The 21,194-nt window shown below is 43.2% G+C and overlaps 1 protein-coding gene across 1 annotated transcript in view; it reads right to left on the bottom strand.

Annotated features, from left to right (window-relative positions):
• The window catches only part of PTGFRN (prostaglandin F2 receptor inhibitor), a 72,459-nt gene that overhangs the window by 21,001 nt on the left and 30,264 nt on the right, over nt 1–21,194 (bottom strand). Inside the window, exons 2-6 of the mRNA XM_075102906.1 lie at nt 19,642–20,007; nt 18,370–18,789; nt 14,589–14,972; nt 9,832–10,257; nt 2,486–2,905 (exon numbers count right to left, since the gene is read on the bottom strand). Coding sequence (XP_074959007.1) covers nt 2,486–2,905; nt 9,832–10,257; nt 14,589–14,972; nt 18,370–18,789; nt 19,642–20,007 — 2,016 coding nt within the window. The remainder of the gene's footprint in view (nt 1–2,485; nt 2,906–9,831; nt 10,258–14,588; nt 14,973–18,369; nt 18,790–19,641; nt 20,008–21,194) is intronic.

Consider the following 21,194-nt stretch of genomic DNA (forward strand, 5'->3'; position numbering starts at 1 on the left):
TTCACACATTCCCAGTGCTCTCTTTCTTCACTCGATGCTCCAGAAATCCTATCTGCATGAAGAGGCTGGGAATAGAGAGTGACAGCAAAAAAGTCAAGACTGCAACATGCACACTTTCCTCCCTTGCATACCTCACAGGTTTCCCTCTGAACCATGGATATTAATAGCATACTGCCAAACTTTCTGGATGGGAGTTCAAAGTGACATAATGCAAGCAATGTTGGGAGAGTCACCAACCACCACTTTTGTGCAGGAAAGCCTCCACATAAGAGCTTAGGAGGGGAGGGGGTTGGGACAGATTTCATTCTTGCTAGTTTCTTGCATCACCCCCTTGCAAATGCTGCTCTCCCACTGTGTCTGATCCAGATATCAAGAGTAATAAGGCTAAAACCGTAGCCCATTAAGCCACCTTGAGAAGACAACTAATCTACAGCAATATTCAACTGTGACAATGCTGCTCTAAGAGGCATTGGGAACACAGGCAACTAAGATTACTTTCAGAACAGTGACTTACCATAAAACTAAACAAAAAACCAACCATAAATTACCTAGGACTGAGAGAAGCATTGAGCTGAGTCAATGTCCTCTCTCTGGCCAGCTTAGGTCAGGCTGCATCTTCATTAGGGTTTGTATCTGGATGCTACATTTCAAAGCTTCTTAGAAAGTGGTGTCTTCATTGCTAGGCTGTCCCTCTACGCTCAGCCCTTGTCCCTTCTCCAGTGTGTCTAGTATAAGGAAGTTCAGTTCTTAGAAATCACCTTGTAGAAAACAATTACCTTAGTTACAGATGCAGCCAGAAGTCAGGCTGCTCTTGCCTAGTCATAGACACATCTTCTAAAAACCCTACAGCCCCACTATTATCTCACATGAATAACTCACATGAAGAACAAGGGATGTGAGGAGACACCTTCTCCCAACCTGTGCCTGCAAATAGGAATGGGGGAGTGCAGAAGATTTGAGATAAAGCAGCTAACTAGAGAGCTCCAACACAGCATTGCACCTTCGGGCTACACCGACAGCTCTTCAAAACTGCTCAAGAAGTCACCAGCTTGGTTTATCAAATCATGAGATTAGCCACTCACTCAAGTGCACCACCATTATAAAAACAACTCTGCAGTACTTCCCAGCCATGCAACATGTGATAGAAAGTCAGGGTTAACATACACCTCTAATGATCCAAACCAACCCTGCCCCCGCCCTCCCCCCAACAACATACCAGGACAGGCAGGCTTCTCTAGAAAAATCTCAACAGGCAGACTATGTTACAGCTGAAGGTGAGGGATTCAGCAAGGATGCGAGGAACAGGATGCACTTCTGATACTGAAATCCCTCCCAATTTGTGGAGCTTTGTATTCCAGCCACAAGGGGCCTTTAAGGTCTTGTCCTGGTTTTGTCTGGGATGGAGTTAATTTTCCTCCCAGTAGCTGGTACGGTGCTGTGGTTTGGATTTAGAATGAGAATAATGTTGATAACACACTGATGCTTTATTTGTTGCTAAGTAGTGTTTATACTAGTCAAGGACTTTTCAGCTTCCCATGCTCTGCTGGGTGCACAAGAAGCCAGGAAGGGAGGCGGCACAGCTGACCCCAACTGGCCAAAGGGATACTCCATACCATATGACGTCATGCTCAGTACATAAACTGGGGGGAGGAGGGAGAGTTGGCCAGGGGGTAGTGATTGCTGCTTGGGGACTGGCTGGGCATCAGTCAGTGGGTGGTAAGCAGCTGCATCACTTGATTTTTTTTTTCCCTGGGTTCCATTTCTCTCTCTCTCTCATTATTTTCCTTTTCATTACAATTTATTATTATTTTTATTATTAATTTATTTTAATTATTAAACTGTTCTTATCTCAATCCACAAGTTTTCTTACTTTTGCCCTTCTCGTTCTCTCCTCCACCTCACTTCGAGGGGGGCAGTGAGCAAGCAGCTGTGTGGTTTAAACCCTGCCGGATTAAACCACAACAGGTCTTCCAGTGGCAGGATACACTTGCTGAGATGGCTGAAATGTTACCATTACCTTGACCTGACCATTTTCTGCAATTACATTAACAGAAAGGTGTGCTCAGGCAATTTAATGCTATGCTAATCGGGTCTGTTTTGGAACAGAAATCTAGTTTATATTAATGTTCTTCCAGAGCAGCCACTACCTAACAGCAATCTAGTGATAAAGCTGGCAAATGTGGCAGCAGTTATTCTATACTGAGGACCAGCTCTGAGCCTGCAGGACCATAAAAGCTGCATTAGTAAAGAAAAACACAGAGGTTATGATTCCAGCCAATTCATTAAACGTCTTTCTGTAATCAAAAGCACAAAGGACACAAGTACCACCAAATGAGACAAAACTCTCAACCATCATACCATTTGGAGACCCCTTCCACGTTCCAAAGAACAGGTGTTTCCTAGAGGCAGGGAAACCACAGGGAGAGCATCAAAGAACTCTCTCCCTTTCTGGCCTAGACACACAGCTGCCAGATTCTATACCAACCTGATGTCTGGAAGTCTATCTGGATAGGGTTGGATAAGCCGTTCACTGCTTCACGCCACATGCCACCACCACCTGGAGACCAGGCAGTCACCACACAGCGATACAGCCCAGCATCAGAAATCTGGGTCTGATACATCCTGTAGCGGAACTCATTCTCCTGGACCTTCTCCAGAACCACGCCATCCACACGAGTCTGGTCCGTCCAGTCTTCCAGTCGCACTACTGAATCCTGGTTCAAGGAGATTATGCGAGTGGTTCCATTGGGATTTGACTGATCTGTTAGTGGCTTCTCAGCTGTAATTAGGACAGAATAGCGTGGCGTCTTGATGTTTTTTGAAGACACTTTGCATGTCATCTCAAAGGTGTGGCCTGCTACAAAGAATGGCTTCAATTTCACCGCCTCCACTGTAAGCGTGTAATCTGAAGAGGGAAGGAAATAAGCAGCAAGACAGGGGTTAATAAGTAGATGCAGATATTTCTGCAGCACCTTTCAATCTAGAAGATTACAAATAAGCAAAGTACTTTTTCTGGAGAGACAAATCCCAGCACATTTATCAACACATATGGACATCCCAGAATGCTACTCAACAGCACACAACAGTTTAGGTCAAGATGCAAGGATTCAAATCAACACAAGACACTGAACAGATAATGCAATACACAGGTCATGGCATGACAGGACCTCCAGGATTTTTTATTCAGGAGTAAAGATATTAGTCAGACGAGACTCAAGAGTCCCAGTTTTACATTGGATACGGAAGAGCACCCTCAGTGACAGGATACAAGGACACTGCTGAAGTACTCATCACTACTGACAAAAGCTGCCACTAACTGAATCAGCAGCACTTAGTGTAGCTTCTTTATTTCCCTTGAAAATCCACTTGAACAGCAATCCAGACATGTTCAGCTGAACTCCCAAGATTAGCTGAAATTTCATGACAAAAAAGTTGGCAGTAATGGGAGAAGTCTCCATCCCCAGCACACCCGTACAAACATGTCTGTGTTGGAAGAGTTCGGTATACTTCTGCATCCATAAGTGTTCTTTTCCCTTGCTCCTCATGCATTCACCTGAGTACTAGTCTACCAGAAGCCTTGACATTTCCTAACAGCCCATCTGGCATGCAGAACGCCAGCAACACTTACTGTTCAGTTTCCTTTCTTCAGCATTATCCAAGTCTGCCCACTCCTCAGTCCCAATAATCCCTTAATTACAGGGTTTGGGGAAAAATTATACATCTAGAAGCACAGCCCCAAGACACAAAAAAAACCTAAGATCACAATAAGAAATTGAGAAAATGAGGAGTGACTGAAATCAGAACCAGATAAAAGGAAAGGGAGTTGCTAGTTTCCTGGCACTATGATAAAGAGAGGAAAGGGTGCTGGGGCAAAATACACAGCTTACAGCTACTTCCCAAAGTAGCAGTATTGCAAGAATTCCACCAGTCCAACTTTCTGGACTTATTTTGCTGCAAGATATTCTCTTTTACCCCCTTATTAAAAAAAATGGGCGTAGACACATTTAAAAAAAACCCTATATCACATTTATACAAGGTGAAACTTCATAGGAAAAGAGAAATAAGCAATGGTGAGATTGTTACACATTCCCCAAAACTGAACTAAATGCAGTAATATTTATGCCCTCCCCACAAGAGCAACAAGATACTTGTCAAGATTACATTTTGCAGTGTTTTGCCTTCAAGCAGCAGTTTTCACAATGAGAAAACACAGCCCACAAGATGAGAAACCCCGTATGACAACTTTATATCAGTACAGTATAAAGCAGATCACAGTACAAAGCTATATAAAGGAACAGCAGGAGTGGGGAAGGCTAAGCCTTTTCTAGTGGTCTAGCTGAGCATAGAATTACTTAATGCTCCACACCACCACCCCAACACACACACTTTCACCCACTAAGCAAGTGGGAATACAAGAGTTACACATTCAGGCACTCAGGGTACAATCACAACTGAAGTTGCACACAGAGTCATCCTCCGCTCCCCTGATTGAGAACTCATCATGCATCTGATTCTAGCTTCAAATCCATTTTTTCCTCATTCTGTGTCCATGAGATTCTGATGTCACCCTCTTCTTAAGGTTGCGGCATTTAGGAGCCCAGCACAGACTAGCTTACCACATATTTTAGGAATCTAGTAGACAATTATATTTTTGCCCCAAAGGCAAAAGCACGAACAGCTAGCTGTACTTCTCTGCCACATTTTGCTGCTTTACCTCTAGAGGAGGCTCTGAGCAAAAACCCCTCCTGATGCAAACAGTCTTTGTGCTGTTGATTTTCATGTCAGAGCGCTGGGTCCTAGACACCAAAAAAGAAATCGTGCATTTGGTTCTCATTCATGTACTTAAGACAAATACCTTCACATGATCATAGCAGTACAGATGTAGCTGAAAAGAGACAACTCTCCCTACTATCTGGGCTCCGAATGCATTACTTCAACTATTCCCCAAGCCACAGGTAAGGCAGCAGTACAGAAGGGAGTGCCTTGTCCCCAGTAAGGATGGACCAGACTTTGTTCCTAGACATCCTTTCTTGACTGTCCATTTAAGGGCAACAGAAAATGCTGCTTTCACCAATTATTTTTACTAAAGAGCAGGAGAAAGTAGTGGTGGTAGCATGGGACAGCAGCAGAAATGCCGCCTGCAGAGTTTGTGGAAAAGAACATCTGAGGCCCAGACATACAGCTGGAGAACAGTGGTAGAATTCAAAAACGCTAGAAATTAGGATGCTGAACAGAGAACAGGGAGATATATTCTTATTAAAGTCCTTTCAAAGGATTTTTCTACCTTTTAAAAAGCAAAATTTCCTTTTTTTGGATGAATACAGAAGGCAGAGGAACATCCTCTTATGCAAGACCATAAGAAATGCAGACCAGAATAGAGACACACACAGAAAAACAGCACATACAGGTGCTGAATGTTTCTTGTGGCAAGAAAGTCAAAAAAGATCAAAGGAACATTTCTTGATCTGCAATAATATTAGAAACATGTGTATATAGTGAAGTAAGACAAACAAAGAAGCCCCAATCCCTATCAGCTAGAAAGCCTGGATCACCATTCTTAACAGTATGGTTCTGTGCCAAAATTGTTCTCCTTCAGTAGCAGCAGATGAAACGTAATCAGCACTCCATCACCCCCACCTAGAAAAGCACGTAGTTGCCTCTGCATGTAACAGTGCACATTATGGGAAAGAGGAGAAACCAGAGCTTTGGCACTTAGGTTAGAAATAACAGTAAATCTGCAAGAAAAGTTAGGTGGGAAAAGAAAGTTTCTTCATGTTTCCTATCTTAACAGAATCTACTTATCAGATCTCGTAGCATAAGATGGGCCAGAGAGGTCATTTTCTTCCAAGAACTGCATCCTAAGATCTAATCTTCCAAGAATTGCTAAGGAGTAGCATCTTGACTACTACCCTGCATGCTTGCCTCTCCACACATGCCCCTACAATCCCCTGCAAGAGCCTCACCTCCTTCTTGAAAGCTCCATGAATGAGAAGTACGATAAAACACATCCTGGTCAGTCATATACAGGAGGCTGCAATCAGCAGAGTTTATGTTGGAAAGCAGTAGGGGAAGAGATCCTAAGTAAACCATACCCAAAGCTTATAACCAGTTTGGGCACTACTCCAAGACAGAGGGCTAGCAGACAAATCCTAGCCAAATGATTCAGACAAACTTTGAGTAATAAACTGTACTATGGAGCCTGGCAGTGCATGCTTCTGCCTTCCAACACTGGCCACTCCAGGTGGTTAAGCCACACAATAATTCTCTTGCTCTCTGCCACAAAGTGTGTGCTCAGATTCAAGAGTACTTCCTCAGTAGTGACCAAAAAGAGTTTTCACCTAATGTAAGCCAGTCAAACTGCTAGAGAAGCCTAACAGCTACAAGGACAGGAGACAGCAGACACCTTCTCTGCACTCCACCAACTTCCGTCAGAGAAGCAGCACAATGGCTGCGGCTAACAGTAACCTCAGAGCCTAACATCTCCTCAGCAGTCTCACATAACGTCATCTCAATATTCATAAAGGCTTCTTCATCCCCAAGTGCACTAGCTAGATTGCAAGTACAGGGAATGCAACAGGCATTAAGGTAGTGACAGCTTTGCCTTCATAGAATGAGACTACACAACACCCTGAGGTACAATTGTAGCCCCAGCAGCTCTGATACCAAGAGCTCTGAAAATACAGCAGGCACACTACAGCCCACACTACAGTCTGAACATGTATATGCAACGCAACGGCTCTCCACACACACACAGAACCAAGACCACCATCACTGGTCTGCTCCCCAGCCAAGCAAAGAGCATGAATACTTCACCCTCACGCAGCCATGAGCATGAGGAAGGAGCCCAGCCACCCTTGACTGGGGCCTGTACACCTAATTTAATGCACCTTCTTGTTCCTACAGCCAAACTGGCACGTACGCTTGGCAGCTTGGTGCCATGGGTACAGGAATTTCTTTGCTCAAGAGGACCTCCATGTCTGTACTATGCAGTGTCTGTTATACACTGGCAATGGTAAAGACAAGTGGGTGGCAGAAATATCACCTCTTCTCTATTTGCAGGACTCTCTGAAAGATTAAGATGTCCTTGCTCCCATTTAAACGTGATGGGAGGGCCTGAGCAATCTTTTAGGACACATAACACTATGTTAAATACAATAATTTTGTAAATTAAAGACAGAAGTATTAACAGAACCTCAAATAATGGTACCTTTGGGATTTGGAATTTCAATTAAAAGATAACATTCTCTTTTGCAAAGAACTCCGTGCAGATCCAGAGTTGACAACACTAGTTTAGGAAACAAGCACCAATTCTACATTCCACTGCAGACAGCAGCTGTGTTTTAAATACAGGCAGTACGCACACTCTAATTAATAAATAAAATTATCTCTTAAACTATCACACTTTTTTCTGGGTTGAAAAATCATCTACAGAGCCTGTCAAAAAAGTTTGCCTCCATTCCTTCACCCCTTTTTACGGACTGGAATTTGTACTCTAAATAAGCAAAAAATAATATAATTAATGCTTTTCATTTTTGAGGTGAGATAAAGGTGTTTGCTTTGTCACCTTGGCAGGGAAGAGGGTAGAAGAAAGAGGGGAAGAAGTAAATCAGGCAGACCATGTCAGAAAGAACGGTGATCTATGATAACCATTGGCCGCATCTGCAAAGCTAAGTAAGCAGAAAGACCCGTGAGCATTATTTGTCCCAACAGAAAAATATAAAACCCCCTCAAGTTGAAATGGGCAAACACACAACTTATTATACAATGCACACACAAAGGACTTCAACATCTTCACATGGTGTTTACATTTCAAGCAAAGGCTTCCTTATCCTGAACAGCCAGCCCTCTGCTGACTGACCCATAGACGCAACATAAAGCCATTTCTCCTTTCTCAAAAACTCAGAACAACCTTTTCCAAACTGGGATTTCTTCAAAGTCCTACCTGCCCCGAGCACCACCCTAAAGTTAACTCAGATGATGCATATAATGAAATAGTTGGAAGAAAAGTGTCTAAGCAGGCACAAGCTATCCCAGGAAGAGGCAAATTTCTGTTGTCTACTTAAGCAAACATGTGGGAGCCTGGCTGCTCACTTTCATAAGCACTGGGAGCAGTTAGGGACTCAAATCACCAGAGATACTTGTCAAAACAACAGTCAGAGCAGAGGCAGCAGCAGATTAACTCCTTCACAGTTGCTAGCTACAGCACTGGGTTCACATGAATAGGATATGTCAGGGGACAGGGCACGCAGAGAAAGGCATCTGGGGCTAGACTGCTGAAAGAGGGTGAGGGTGCGTTGCATGACGGGTGGAAGGCAAGAAGGGGAAATCAAACCTATGTATTGCCCCCTTCTCCTTATATACATATAACATGCTTTTTCAGGAGATGGTGTTTGTAGGAGAGCTCACTTTCACATTGTAAATTCCCCAACTCCAAGTTTCACCAACAAACATACTTTTCAGCATGGGGACTATAACATTTACATTTGTGTTGCAAAATTAGCAGAGTTTCTGGAATAAAACCAGAAACAAGGGAATGTTCACACCTGTCAGAGTTTGCTTTCCCTCAGAAATGTCAACACAAGCTGAGACTTTTCAACTCCAGCTGGTCTCTCTAGCTGCTCCGAAGGCAATGATCCATTACGCATGCATGCACGTAGACACACTCCGTGTTGTGGCATAACAACTGAACTAATTGTGACCAGAATTCAGCATTAATGAGAGATCTCATTCCTGATGGAGAATCCAGCTTCAGTGGAAAAAAAATGACCTTTTCATGGACTGTGCTTGGTCTGGGGAGGAAGGGAGTACTGAGCAAGCAGCCTACCATTTCTCTTTCCACTGAAGCAGAATCACAGCAAAAGCTCTGCAATTTGCTCTTTAAGGATTATCCCAAAACAACTTTAAACTGATTTCAAACTACTTGTCTCTGAAATATAGTTCTCTGCCTGTGGCTGCCTGAACTAGACTGTTAAACAAATCTATCAGGATAAATGCAGCTTAGCTAAGCGCAGTTTTTTTGCCAAAGATGTTACATCCTAGGTTATCCTATTCCTTCTCTCCCTATCCAACACACACCCTCTTGCATGACCTCACACCTAAGCCAAAACAGTATCACTCTACAGGACATCCAGGATACATACATCCATTTTAAACCAGTGTTAAGTGATTCAGGTAACTCTATTTAGCTTCTAAGAAATCCTTCCAGAGTCAGTTTAAATACTGACCAGAGCTAATTCACGTCTGCCTAGAAAAGGCCCAGATCCAAGCAAACCACTGAATGACTTTGCCACAAACTTAGTTTTTGATACTCTGACACTGCTATGCCTGTGAACTTCCTCAGAAGTGCCTTCTAAACATGGGCTTGTAGAAGAAGACAAAAAAAAGCTCTCAAACTGAGAGACAGAGAAGACAAAGTGAGGGACACTCCTTTTTTCACCTCAAGACAACCCTGTCGCTAGCAGCAAGATGCATCTGAGGGAGACCGAAACACTCCAAATCATGAAACGGGGCAATGAAACCACCATCACTACTGGATGCCACCCCTGCCAAAATGACAGCCCAGCTCCTGGAATTCTCAGCGCAGCTTGATTGATGTATCTCTGCTTTGCACTTCCACTCCAAGCTGTTGCGTAAAACTGGTAAGTGCTGCTAAGTAGTTACTTTCCTCCACAAATAAGAGGCCTTTACAGAAGCTAACAGTGGTTTTCCCTCTTCATAGTACAGAACCACATTTCCAAAGCCCATTAGCAGGCCTTCTGGCTGACAGGTCTACTCAAGAGAAAACTATCTCAGCTATCCGGGTCTTTCAGCAAACAGGTCCAAGGTTCCTACCTTGTGTAGCCCAGAAAATGCTGACAGATGCAGAAGTCACTTCTTTGCTCTTTACCCAGCTGTTGTTGCGGTGCCTAGCCCACGCAGAGATGACACAGAAATAATCTCCTCTGTCACTTTCTGAAGTCCACTGGATTCGTAAACTGAAGGTGTCAACAGCCCTTTTAGAGAAGATTATTTCCCCATTCTGAGTCCGCTCTCTGCTCCTGTCCCCAAGCAGCAGAGTCCAGTCTGCATCCATTGTGGCCAGGAGTTCTTCTGTCACCACATCATCACTGGGCAGGTGCTGCCTGTAGTACCAGGAAACTGTGAAGCGGATGTTTGCTTCAGTGTCCTGTGCATTTGTGATCCTGCAGTTGAGCTCTGTGGGGTCATCTGAAAACTTGGGTGTTTGAGAGGCATTCAGAAACACCTCATAGTCTGGCTCTGCAGAAGAGGAAATCCAGAAGAAAGGGGTTAGAAGCTACAAGCAGAAGTGAGAAAGCACCACAGCTTATTAAGAGATACTGCTAGCTTCCAACATGCGGTCTGTGAAAGCACCTGAGCTAGAATCCAAGTGCCAGAATATGCATTTTTCTTACAAGACCTGGGGACTGAGAACTTGGACTCCACCTCTCAGACCGGCACCAGTATGACATAGCACCCCTAAGGCTGCATTTCCAAACAAAATCTTCATTTCCTATGTCTAGTCAGACGATTTCAGAAGAGTCAGGACTAAGATCTTGTCAAGCAAAATCATTCCCTTCTTTAATCCTGGCCCCGAGCACCCACCACGTGCGTTCTGTTTCAGCCCAGCCAGTCACCTTTTGCACCTGTTCAAATGCCTGGGGCAGCCTGCAGCAACATGAGACTGGTTATTCTCTAGCTTTGGACTGACCAGAGACATCCCATTTCCCCAATTTCTTTCCAGGATAAGGGGCCATCTCCCACCCTGAAATGCCTTCTTTTCCACACTTAACCATCCCATCACGTCTCTACAATATGGTTCAAGAATGTTAGAGAACAACAGAAAACTCAAACACCTCACCCAGCCACCAAAACCAGGGAGGCAGGCTACCACCATTGGCACTGGCCACAGGCAGCACCAATAGTGGTGCACAGTAAATTTCAGCAGGCAGCATAATAAATACTAAGTAGGTTAAGAGTCAAGGATGCGTAGATCAGAAGAGCTTCACAGTCTGAATAGAGAAGTACGTGCTGTACAGCTGTGAGGCTGGAATACCTCAAGCTTGAAAAGGAGTGCCTGAGATTCATGGGTTAAGAATGGGGCTGTTCTATTTAAATCTGAAATAGCTGGCTGCCCGAAGCCTAAAGGCGATAAGGCAGCCGCATGACTATTTTTTCTCAGTCTACAGAGACAGTAAAGGAAGAAGATCATAGCAAGAACCTCACGCCACAAAGGAAATACATATTTATTTACTAGTGTTAGAATATTTTTCTGTCTTGCTGTCTACTGTAATTCAGAAAAAGACTAGCTTTCCAACTGTTCGGCCAATACTCATCACATGGCTTTACATAGTAAGTATATTCAGTGCTCTGTATTTATTTCTTGCTTTATGTTTTATTTGGCATCTTGCCCTCCTAGAAACAATTAACCGAAGCTATAATTGGGACAGAGAAGGCAATCCAAGGCTAAACGTAGGCTTAGCTCACCAATGAGCCAAAGTAATAAAGCATCTTAATAGAACTGCTGCGCAAACTGTGTACACATGCACTTTTAGACTTCAGATGCAAAGGATAAAAACAATTGTATCAAGCAAGCTGCTGCTATGTCAGCTTGCAGAAAAGATCTCTCACCATTACGTGTTATGCATGCGGTGTCCTTCCATCTAGCAAGAACAAGGGCATTAATACACACCAGACACTAAAGTACCTAGTGATAACTGATGGTGAGTTTCTGCAGTGTTAGGTAACACACAAGCATAGAAATACTGTTTACATAAGTCCATAGTAGCTACTACCAGTGAACATAAGTGCAGATTTCTGTGCATTTTCAGTATAATTAAGGCAAAATACAAAGAAAACACACAGGATTTCTCTGCTGCAACCGAGGCATAGATTATTAATGGTGACCAAAACCCACTTTTGGTGTAAGTCGCCTAGATTCTACAGCTACACCACTCTTCCTGACTCACTCACAAAAGACTAGTCTTCTTCAGGGCTTCCTGGTATATTGCTTATATTCTGCAGTTTTATTATCATTCCCCCTCCCCCCCCCAAAAAAAAAAAGGCATTCAAGACCAATGAATATTTTCACAACAACAAAGACTATGAAAGTAGAAACCTCTACACAGGAACACAAGAAGGAAAAAGCTGCAAGAAACACGAGTTCTTAGGAAATCCCTTCAGGTTTGTTTTATTTGTGGGCAGGGGAAGGACCGCTAAGAAGAGAGTTTTGGCTTTGACAGCACCACTCCAGATAGGCTCTTCACTCTGACACACACTCAAACAGAGGATTTAGAAAGAAAAGGCTGGCTGGATAAACCTCATTCCTCCACTCTGTCAGCTGTCAAAGAACAGCCTCACTGACAGTTCAATGACTTAATACTTCAGCAGCTCTTAACTTCCATTAAGGAGGAGGAGTTGGTGAATTCTGGATGCAGTTGAAAACCTCAAATGCTGAAAATTTCTTCTTCTTTCCCTTGCCTTAGCAATGAAGCATGTGCTGAAGAGCTGATTTTATTCTCTCCTTCTTCCCAAATAATGCCAAATAGGAATGGAAGGAGTAAGGAACAGTCCTACAGGTACAGGCACTATAAGATAGTACATGGGCATGCAGTTAACCTGTTCATGCATATGCACACAAGCTGGGGAAGGAGGGAACACTCATGAGTTGAATATGCAATTTGAATGGTTGAATGAGGACAGGAAATGAAGACATTCATCACTTGCACACTTCCAGCACACATTACGAGTATACTTGGAAACGGCCACGGCTCAACTGCTCTGTACAATGCTAAAATGCAAAATTTAAAGTCACTGTTGCTGGGATTTAACCTTGTGACACAGCTATTTATTTCAGAAAACCAGGCTTCAGAGCAGGCTCTCTATATGCTGGCCTCATTCAGTACTTACGTTGGAGGAGTTTTGCCTTTGTAACTGGACAGTACCACCAGTTTCTAATGACAAGAGGCTCTGAATGGGTACATTGAGAGGGTTTAGGCCCAGATATTTGCATCCAGTCAAAGCTGAGAATAAACACCAGTTACCACAACTCTGCTAGTTCGCCCCCCAGCTCACATCTAGGTTCATTCATGCTTCCAACACAACCAGTACTTTGAATTTTAGCAGGTGCAGATACCTTACCTACCACAACCTGCAACACCATCCTGAGTTTCATTGATTCTAAACTGAAGCTACTGTCTCCCCAAGATTAAACGAGGAGACAGGCCGGGTAGACTGACATGACTAGACCTATCCCTAAAATGACAGGCTTTTTAGAATTTTTGCTGGAGTTTCATTTTTAGTATTTGTCCCAAGTAACTTTACTTCTAAGGATATTTGCATAAAGAGAAATCTCCAGAGCTTAAGAGTTCAGCTGGGATAATGCAAAGCAAAAGCTTTACAATCTGCAGCATACATATGAGAGAGTGGATCTCCAAAACAGATTTGTCTTGGGAAAGATACTGTCAGCCTGCTCTTGTAGGCCAGGCAGATCTCATAAGCCTGCTGAATCTCTTATCTACAGCTTCTGTTCCTCATTCAGACAACAAGTTTTAAATGAACAACTGTTAAACACAGCTGCTTCTAACCAGCCCCTTGCAAAAAAAAAAAAATGTGGAAACGGACAGTATTGGAGCTGTAAGAAGGGAAAACCACCAAGAAAAACTGGAGGACAAAAGGAGGAGAGAATAGAGAGATCAAGTTTCTGTTTAAGTAGACTTCCCCCCCCCCCCCCACGGGTGAATTCCCCCCACTGCTGGAGAAATGCTGAAGTAACACATGGAAGCCATAACTTCAAGTGCACAAATAATCCTTTGCTTGTCCAAAAGGCTAAAAATCCACTCATGTCTATGACTGATGAAAAATGCACCACCCTGAGTCGGATGTTAAATACTGCAAGAAAATCTGTTTTAGTGGCCACTATGCTAACCAACACTGCTAGCATTGTTAGCCACAAGCCAGGTCTCTCAGTTACACTACTCAACAGCTGTGTCATGGTCTCGTAAAATGGACTTGTGTGTTGAGGGAGGAGAATAAAGCAATACAAAGTCATGTTCCAGTCTAAATCCGTCAGTAGGATGTAGTGTCTCTCTAGTGATTAAAACAACAAAACAAAACCCCACCAACTTTGAAAGCTAGAGTTCATTATGAAGTTTCCATTATAAATAATTTTTATGGTATATAACTCAAATATCAGGGGAAGCATCTGATATCACTGTGTTCAGAGCTCAGAGAGAATGCCTGTTGCTGCATCAGAGCCCTGCTAATGGTACAAAGGAGGTGAAAGGGGACAACATGATGACTGGGGCAGCCTCAGCCCCTAGAAAACAAGGCAGGCTTTTAAGTTCTATTTCCCAATTGTAGACTGTTCAGTAAGATCAGGAAGTGGAGTGCATGGGTGGGACATGTGCTAAGAAATCCTAAAACCCCATAGGATATATCAGTATTTTTGTATATAAGAGAGAGATACCCTACACATAGATACAAACAAGCAACTCACACAGAAGAGATTCTACAAGATCCTCTCCCTTTTCTGATGGGACCAAGGAATGAGTGGTACATTACCCATGAAGCCTGAACACAAAATTACTCACCTAATGCTGTCACCACCACAGAGACTGGTGCAGATGTCCTCTCCACCACCTTATGCCAGCTCCCGTAGTGCAGTGGTACCCAGACAGCTGCTTGGCAGAAGTAGTAGCCAGAGTCTTCCACATCCACATCACGCACCAACAGGTGATAAGAGTTCCTATCTACATGGCTCAGGCTGATGAGAGTTGAATCGCTGACAACAGAATCAAGGTCCATGCTCAGCAAAACCTGAGCATCTGACAAGGTGTCATCAGGTGATGCAGAATAATACCATATGACCTCCGGTTGGAAAATACCACTCCTGTCTGTTGTGATGTTGCATGTGAGATCCAGGGAGTCTCTTTCAGTCACAGACACATTGCTTGTTGAGATGACCACATCTAGAGCTTAGAAATGAAGAGACAAAAATTGAAACAATGTTTTGGATTTTTTTAGGCTCCATTAAGTTATCCACGGCTTCACATTCTATTACAGAAGCTTCTGAAGGAGCTCTGTAAGCCCTACCTTCAAACGCCTGTTGGATATTTTGCTGCATGACCTATTAGAAGGTGAGTATATATTATCAGTCAAGCAAGGGACATGTGATGAGGGCAGGGGGAGGAAGGGAGGGAGGGAGAACAGGGTTTTCATAACTCAACAGCAACTGGTCCATGAAGACTTTGTCCCAGTCACAGACCACATGTCACCTGCGCAAATCAGGAAAACGTGTACAGGATTTTCCATTCTCACAGCAGGGTCAAGGTGTTTTGGGACTATCTCTTAGAAGGGAAAGTGTCACTGAAATCACTAGGAAGTACATTAGAACTCAGCTTGGTTTCTGCTGAAATGGTTTTGAGCTCCTCTAACAGAACAGATTTAGATAAGAAGCAGCCCTGGCCACATGTTGGAGTCCTGACTGATGTCAGGTGTGTTACAGAAACATGAAATGGAAGTTAACAGAAGGGAGCAATAACACCTTATACTGCTGACTCCTCCACTTATTACTCTGACCAACACACACTGGGGACTTTAAAGCAATGCCAATAGCCACTTAAAACACATTTAACAAACTCCTCCACCAGCCAGTGAATATTTTTAATATGCATAGCACATATGGTCACAGCCAGCATATAAACAGGACCTTCTGCATTCTATAGGTTACCAGGCTGGCCACAGCTTTGTTAGAAGACCAGGAGTAAAAAAGCTGGCCTTACTCACTGGTAAGAGGTGAACCAGGGGTGCTGTGCATGCTGTTTTTAAACCTCAGTGCAGATCATTCACTAAGTTCCCTGGCCACCGCATGTCTTCACTTGCTCATTGCCTAAAGATTAGATTTGGATCTCAGTGCAGCATTGTTCCCACAGTGTGTAATGCAGCTGCTCTTAAAGTCTCAGCTGAGGCCAGTAGACAGGGCTGCTACAGCAGTGGCTCTTCTCAGCAGATCTATAACCCAGACCACAAGCAAGAATACAGATTCCTGCCTTAAACAGGCAGCGATGTCTCTAGTGCAGATTAGTGACTTCTGTGTAAAGCCATGTTCTACTACATAATAGGTACTCATTTGTAAAAGCTTTCTAGGATTATCATCAGAATGAGAGATGACATATAAAGGCAGAGCCCAACTGAGCAGCCACAACTATTGCCAATAAAACCAAGCAATACTCATCTCACTGCTCACCACCTGATAGCACAGAGCAGTCAAACTGGACAGAGGGTAGCAAACCCCACCCAACTGGTAAAGCAAAGTCCACTGATGAGTATTTCATTGGGATTTCCCTCACTGTGTTATCATGGGATTGGAATCAGTAGGAAAGCCTAGTTAATTTAACAGACTAATACCAGAATACAAAATAAGACTCAGCTGCAAGGTTAATAGCAGCATTTCTCCAAGGAACACTTCTGCCTTTGTGAAATAGTGACGGGCATTCAGAATCCGGCAGTATATGCATACAGAGGGACTCTAAGAGAGTTTACCCATATGTATATTCTCAATGCTCCTTTTTTGATTACAGACATGTCTGAAGGCCTCACTTAGGGTTATACACCTCGTGTGCAAGGTACTATTGAAAAAAAGACATAAGTCAGGCCCAAAGATGTCACAATATTAGGAGATGAAAGTGATGGGCAAGTATACAGAAGAGCAACAACAGAAAAAATCCCAGTTATGCAAGTAATCTGTGCATGACTTTTTTCATTAGATATGATAATTCATATTTTGGTTTGTTTGTTTGTTGGGGTTTTTGGTTTTTTTAATTTTTTTTCTACAAATTCAACCCCACAGTTTACAGCAAGTCAGAATGAGGGAAGTGCAGCAACCAGGCATTTACAACTCAAGTTCATTTTAGCATGCAAGTGCAAGGTTTTGGATGTCAGCACAAGATGCTCCTCAAACCCTACTACAGGATGTGTGGGTAAAATTTCCACAACATTTTGCTGGAGAATAACCTATCCCATTTAGCATAACTTAAAAAAAAAAAGCCTTCATGACCCTGACAAAGTGCCAGCGCTGCCAATGACTGAGCTAAGAGTGAAGGCAAAAAAACCCTAAACAAAACAAACAAACAAAACCACACACCCAAACCACATTAAAGAACTTTACTACTACTTGTCCTGGCCATCCTCACCCTGTTTTCAGCTGCTGATTAAACCCCACCCACTTAAACCAAACTCTCTGTAAGTGCGACAAAATGGAGAATTACAGCTCTTAAGCAAGCCCTGCCTCAGCAGAGAACACCTGCAAGCTTTACTCTGTAACAGACACCCTGAAAAAGAGGGGGCAGATTGATCCTGTCAAATTTCACAGGCTAAGTATCACCAGGATACTAAAACTACATCCAAATGAGCTAGCCAAAAAAACCCCAGCAGCTCTGGGTTCTCCCTATAGTGATTAAAGGATTACAAAAATGAAAAGATACCCTTACTGTCTGAACACTTCTGAAACGTCGTCATAATCTCACATTCCTGAGGGATCATCATTGCCTGGTTTTCCACCTATTGAGTGACAAGATGCATCACCCTTGCTTTCCCTCCTCCAACTAGCAGTGGTAATGCTAATGCAATTAAGTGCTCAGTCCATCTACTCCTGAAATCTATATGGACAGGGATATCTGGATACCCTCAGCACAGCTCTACAAGTACTTTTGTCTCCTTAGTCAAGCATGCAATGATGTATTTAACAGAACCATTACTGTCCTAGACCCCTGTCAACACGGTGGAGCAATCAGACCAGTGAACCAGTACCAGTGATAAAAATCACTGGATAATTTCTCCTGTTAAATTATCACTACCCTCCTGCTCTCTCTTGATTATTTATTAAATAAGATACAGGAATAACATACAGAAAAGCTTTACATCTGTCACTGAATCACAAGCCACTTTTACAGGGGAAGTGCAGTTGTTTAGTGCTATGGGATAACCCTACGTTAATGAGAGAGCAGAGGGAAGGTTTGGGGTGCTCAGGGGTTAAATACAATGTTTATTTAAGAAATATAAAAACCAGAAGTAATCTGAAATGAACTAAGGATGAGATAAAAATCTAGGCCTAGGCAGCTAAGAGGTTGCAGTCACTCCTTCCATGCCATCATCCCCCTTCTCCCCAAAATAAGCACTAGAGAAATTATGCCAAGCGCTTTCTATTGACTCAGATGTAAACAGGCCAGCTATCCAAACAGCGCTCTAGGTTCTCCTGGAATGTATCCTCATTTAGTTCAGCTTACCCAATTTTTACTCTCGAAGTATCTCAGCCTGTAGCTATACCAGTGCTATAGCTACAAGCTGTGATGCCAGCCCATCAGTAACACTCACCAGTCTGCTGGATTGCCACACTTGCTACCTCCACGCTCTTCTCCTGAATCTTCTGCCATGAGCTATCTGCCCCTCTCACCCACTCGCTCACAAGACACCTGTAGGCACCCCCATCCACCGACGAGGCCTGGGGTACAGATAACCGGTATGTGTCATTCGCTCCTGTGTCCAAGCGGATCTCTCCATTACTGTAGCGCTCTTCATAGCCAGGACCTGGCTGGAATTTGCCCTCATGAGTCAAAGATAGGATGTCCTGCCAAGTCGATCCACTTTTGATCTGCCAAGTCACATGCAGGTGAGTGTGCTCTGGTGAGGTGGTAATTGCTGAGCAGCGCAACTTGAAGGAGTCACCCTCAGACAGTCTGAGAGGCATTGAGGAGCGTGCTTTTGAACCACTCACTGATAAGCCATCGGAAATCACTATTTAAAAAAAAACAAAAGACCAAGACACAAGCATCATAAAATGGAAACAGGAAGAGAACACTCACACTGACCTCTTCAGATATGATGCAGTAGAACTACTACAGAGCAACACCTGGTGAATCATTATTCCTTCTTCCACACACAAATATATTCCAGGAACAAGGAAATTCAGCTCAAAAATCTGTTAAAGGAAGTGCTCCACTTTAAACAAGCCAAGACAACCATTCAAATTCATTTATCCTTCCCCTTGCTTTAGTTTCTCAACCAAACATCATCATTCTGACTACTCCCATCCAGAACCATCTTGATTTTCATGGGAGTAAAGGATAAGACACTTGGAAAATATTTATAGTCTCCCAAGCTATTACTAAAGAACGCTAAATGAGGGAGCAAAGCTAGGGCATGACTGCAGTATCAACATGTGAAATGGGAAGATTACCCTCTTTGTATAGAAAGATCCCTAGATGACACTAAGTAAGAGAGAAAAGACAGGCTGTTTTTTACCTGAAGTTAGCCTCTCTACTCAGAGGCTTAGGGACATTAAATATTTGCAGACATCTTCAGAAAACCCTCTACTTAGTTTTCACATTTTTATTTACATTTTTACTAGACAGAAAAAAAGAAAGCTGTGTTTATAGTGAACAGCCTCTCTTTGCTTCTTTACCTCACTTGCCTTTGCTATCATACTTCCCAATTTGCAATTTTGGCTTTAGGAGAATTAAACAGGAACAGAGAGAAGGAGAAGAAAATCTCAATGCTCATAAGCAACAGAAATTCAACATTCTTAAGGTTACATCTGTAATCAATATCAAAAACAAGTTTAGAGCACACCTCACTCTTCAGAAATACCTTTCACTTGGACCTCTGCATCATAATTTCCCTGAACGGTGGCATCAGTGCTGGGCGTGGAGCATTTGTATCTCCCTTGGTCAGTTGGCTGGATGTTTCTAATCACAAGTTCCACAGCATCGTTGCTGCTCCGTCTCAGTTTGATATCCCCGTGGCCCACACGTTTTTGGTATTCCTCAGAGGTGAATGTAGAATCCCAGGTACTCACTATCCGCACGAAGTCAGTCTCCCGGGAGAACTCCCAGTCAAAGTTCTGTTCACTAGGTCCATCGTAGTCACTAACACTGCAAGGGATCACCACCTCCGTGCCCACAACTCGAATAAGAGGACCTTTGGGCACCCTCACAACACGCCCTCTGCACAAAGCTAGGCAGGAAGATAGAGAGAAGGAGAACACACAGTTAACAAAGGAATTACCAGGATAGACTTTGACCAAAAAAAAAAAAAAAAAGAAAGAAATAGAATAAGGTTGGGCACCCCACTCTGCAGAAAGCTAGAACTAGTAAAAGCAATATTTCCCATTAACATTTAATATTGCTGGAGCAGGAGCCCCTAAACACACCATTTTTAGTGTGGACAATCTTCTGTTTCATTGCTTATTTAGTAACCTGTTAGGTAATGAAATACTGAGGGAAAGAAATTTGTAAGGAGGATAAAAAAAACCAAGGGAGAGAACTAGCCATAGATCCAATGGGTAGCAATTTCTCTACTACAAGCCAAGTGCTATGTAAGCTATTTAATCAACATTAACAAGTGGGTTTTGTTACTACAGTGAGGGTATAATCTAATCAGGCATTTTTATGTGTCTTCTGGTGACATCAGTAGAGGGTTCAAAGTAGGAAACTAACTTTCCCCTAGCTTGAGGGCCATACAATGGTAAGTTGACTCTCCCCAAAAACAAGCATAGTCACTTCTGCCCTGAGGGGTCATGGCTTCTCTAACACAGGTGAACTTCCTTTCCTTCCTAATTGATTTAAAAGGAAGAACTGATTTCAGACACAGTTTGCTTGAACACATTTCTGCAACCACACCTGTTTCTAGCACATATTTCCACTTTGGTGGAAGTCCCAGAACATGGGAGCATGAGCACAGCAGGCTCCCTCCAGAGCAGAGGAACACAGAGTGTTCAGACCATGTTTTCTAGGATTGTCTCGCTAGAAGGATAGAACAACAGCAGTGCTCTGCAGAAGGCTGGCAAAGCAGTGTGTTATGCTCCAGGCATAAGTGTGAACCACTTATACTAGCCAGAGTACCTGGCAAAGACACAGCAAGAGACTTTTCTGGTTGATTTGGCTCTGTAGCCCAAATAACAACTCCAGCAGCTGCACATGGATTTTGGCAGGTTCTTACTTCCCAAAAGAGCAAACTGCATTGATTCACAGCTCCAATCAGAGAAACCTTTTCAGAAAGAGAGGGGTACTACCTAAACTCAAGTGTCCAAACACAAACAGCCCACTGCATGCCACCAGCTCCATAACCATAGCAAAAAATTTTAGCAGCCAGGTAGAATAGGAGAAGCCAGAACACTGAAGGACAGTGCTTGCTAAAACAAG

The sequence above is a fragment of the Phalacrocorax aristotelis genome, chromosome 1, assembly GCF_949628215.1.
Source record: "Phalacrocorax aristotelis chromosome 1, bGulAri2.1, whole genome shotgun sequence".
Lineage (NCBI taxonomy): Eukaryota > Metazoa > Chordata > Aves > Suliformes > Phalacrocoracidae > Phalacrocorax > Phalacrocorax aristotelis.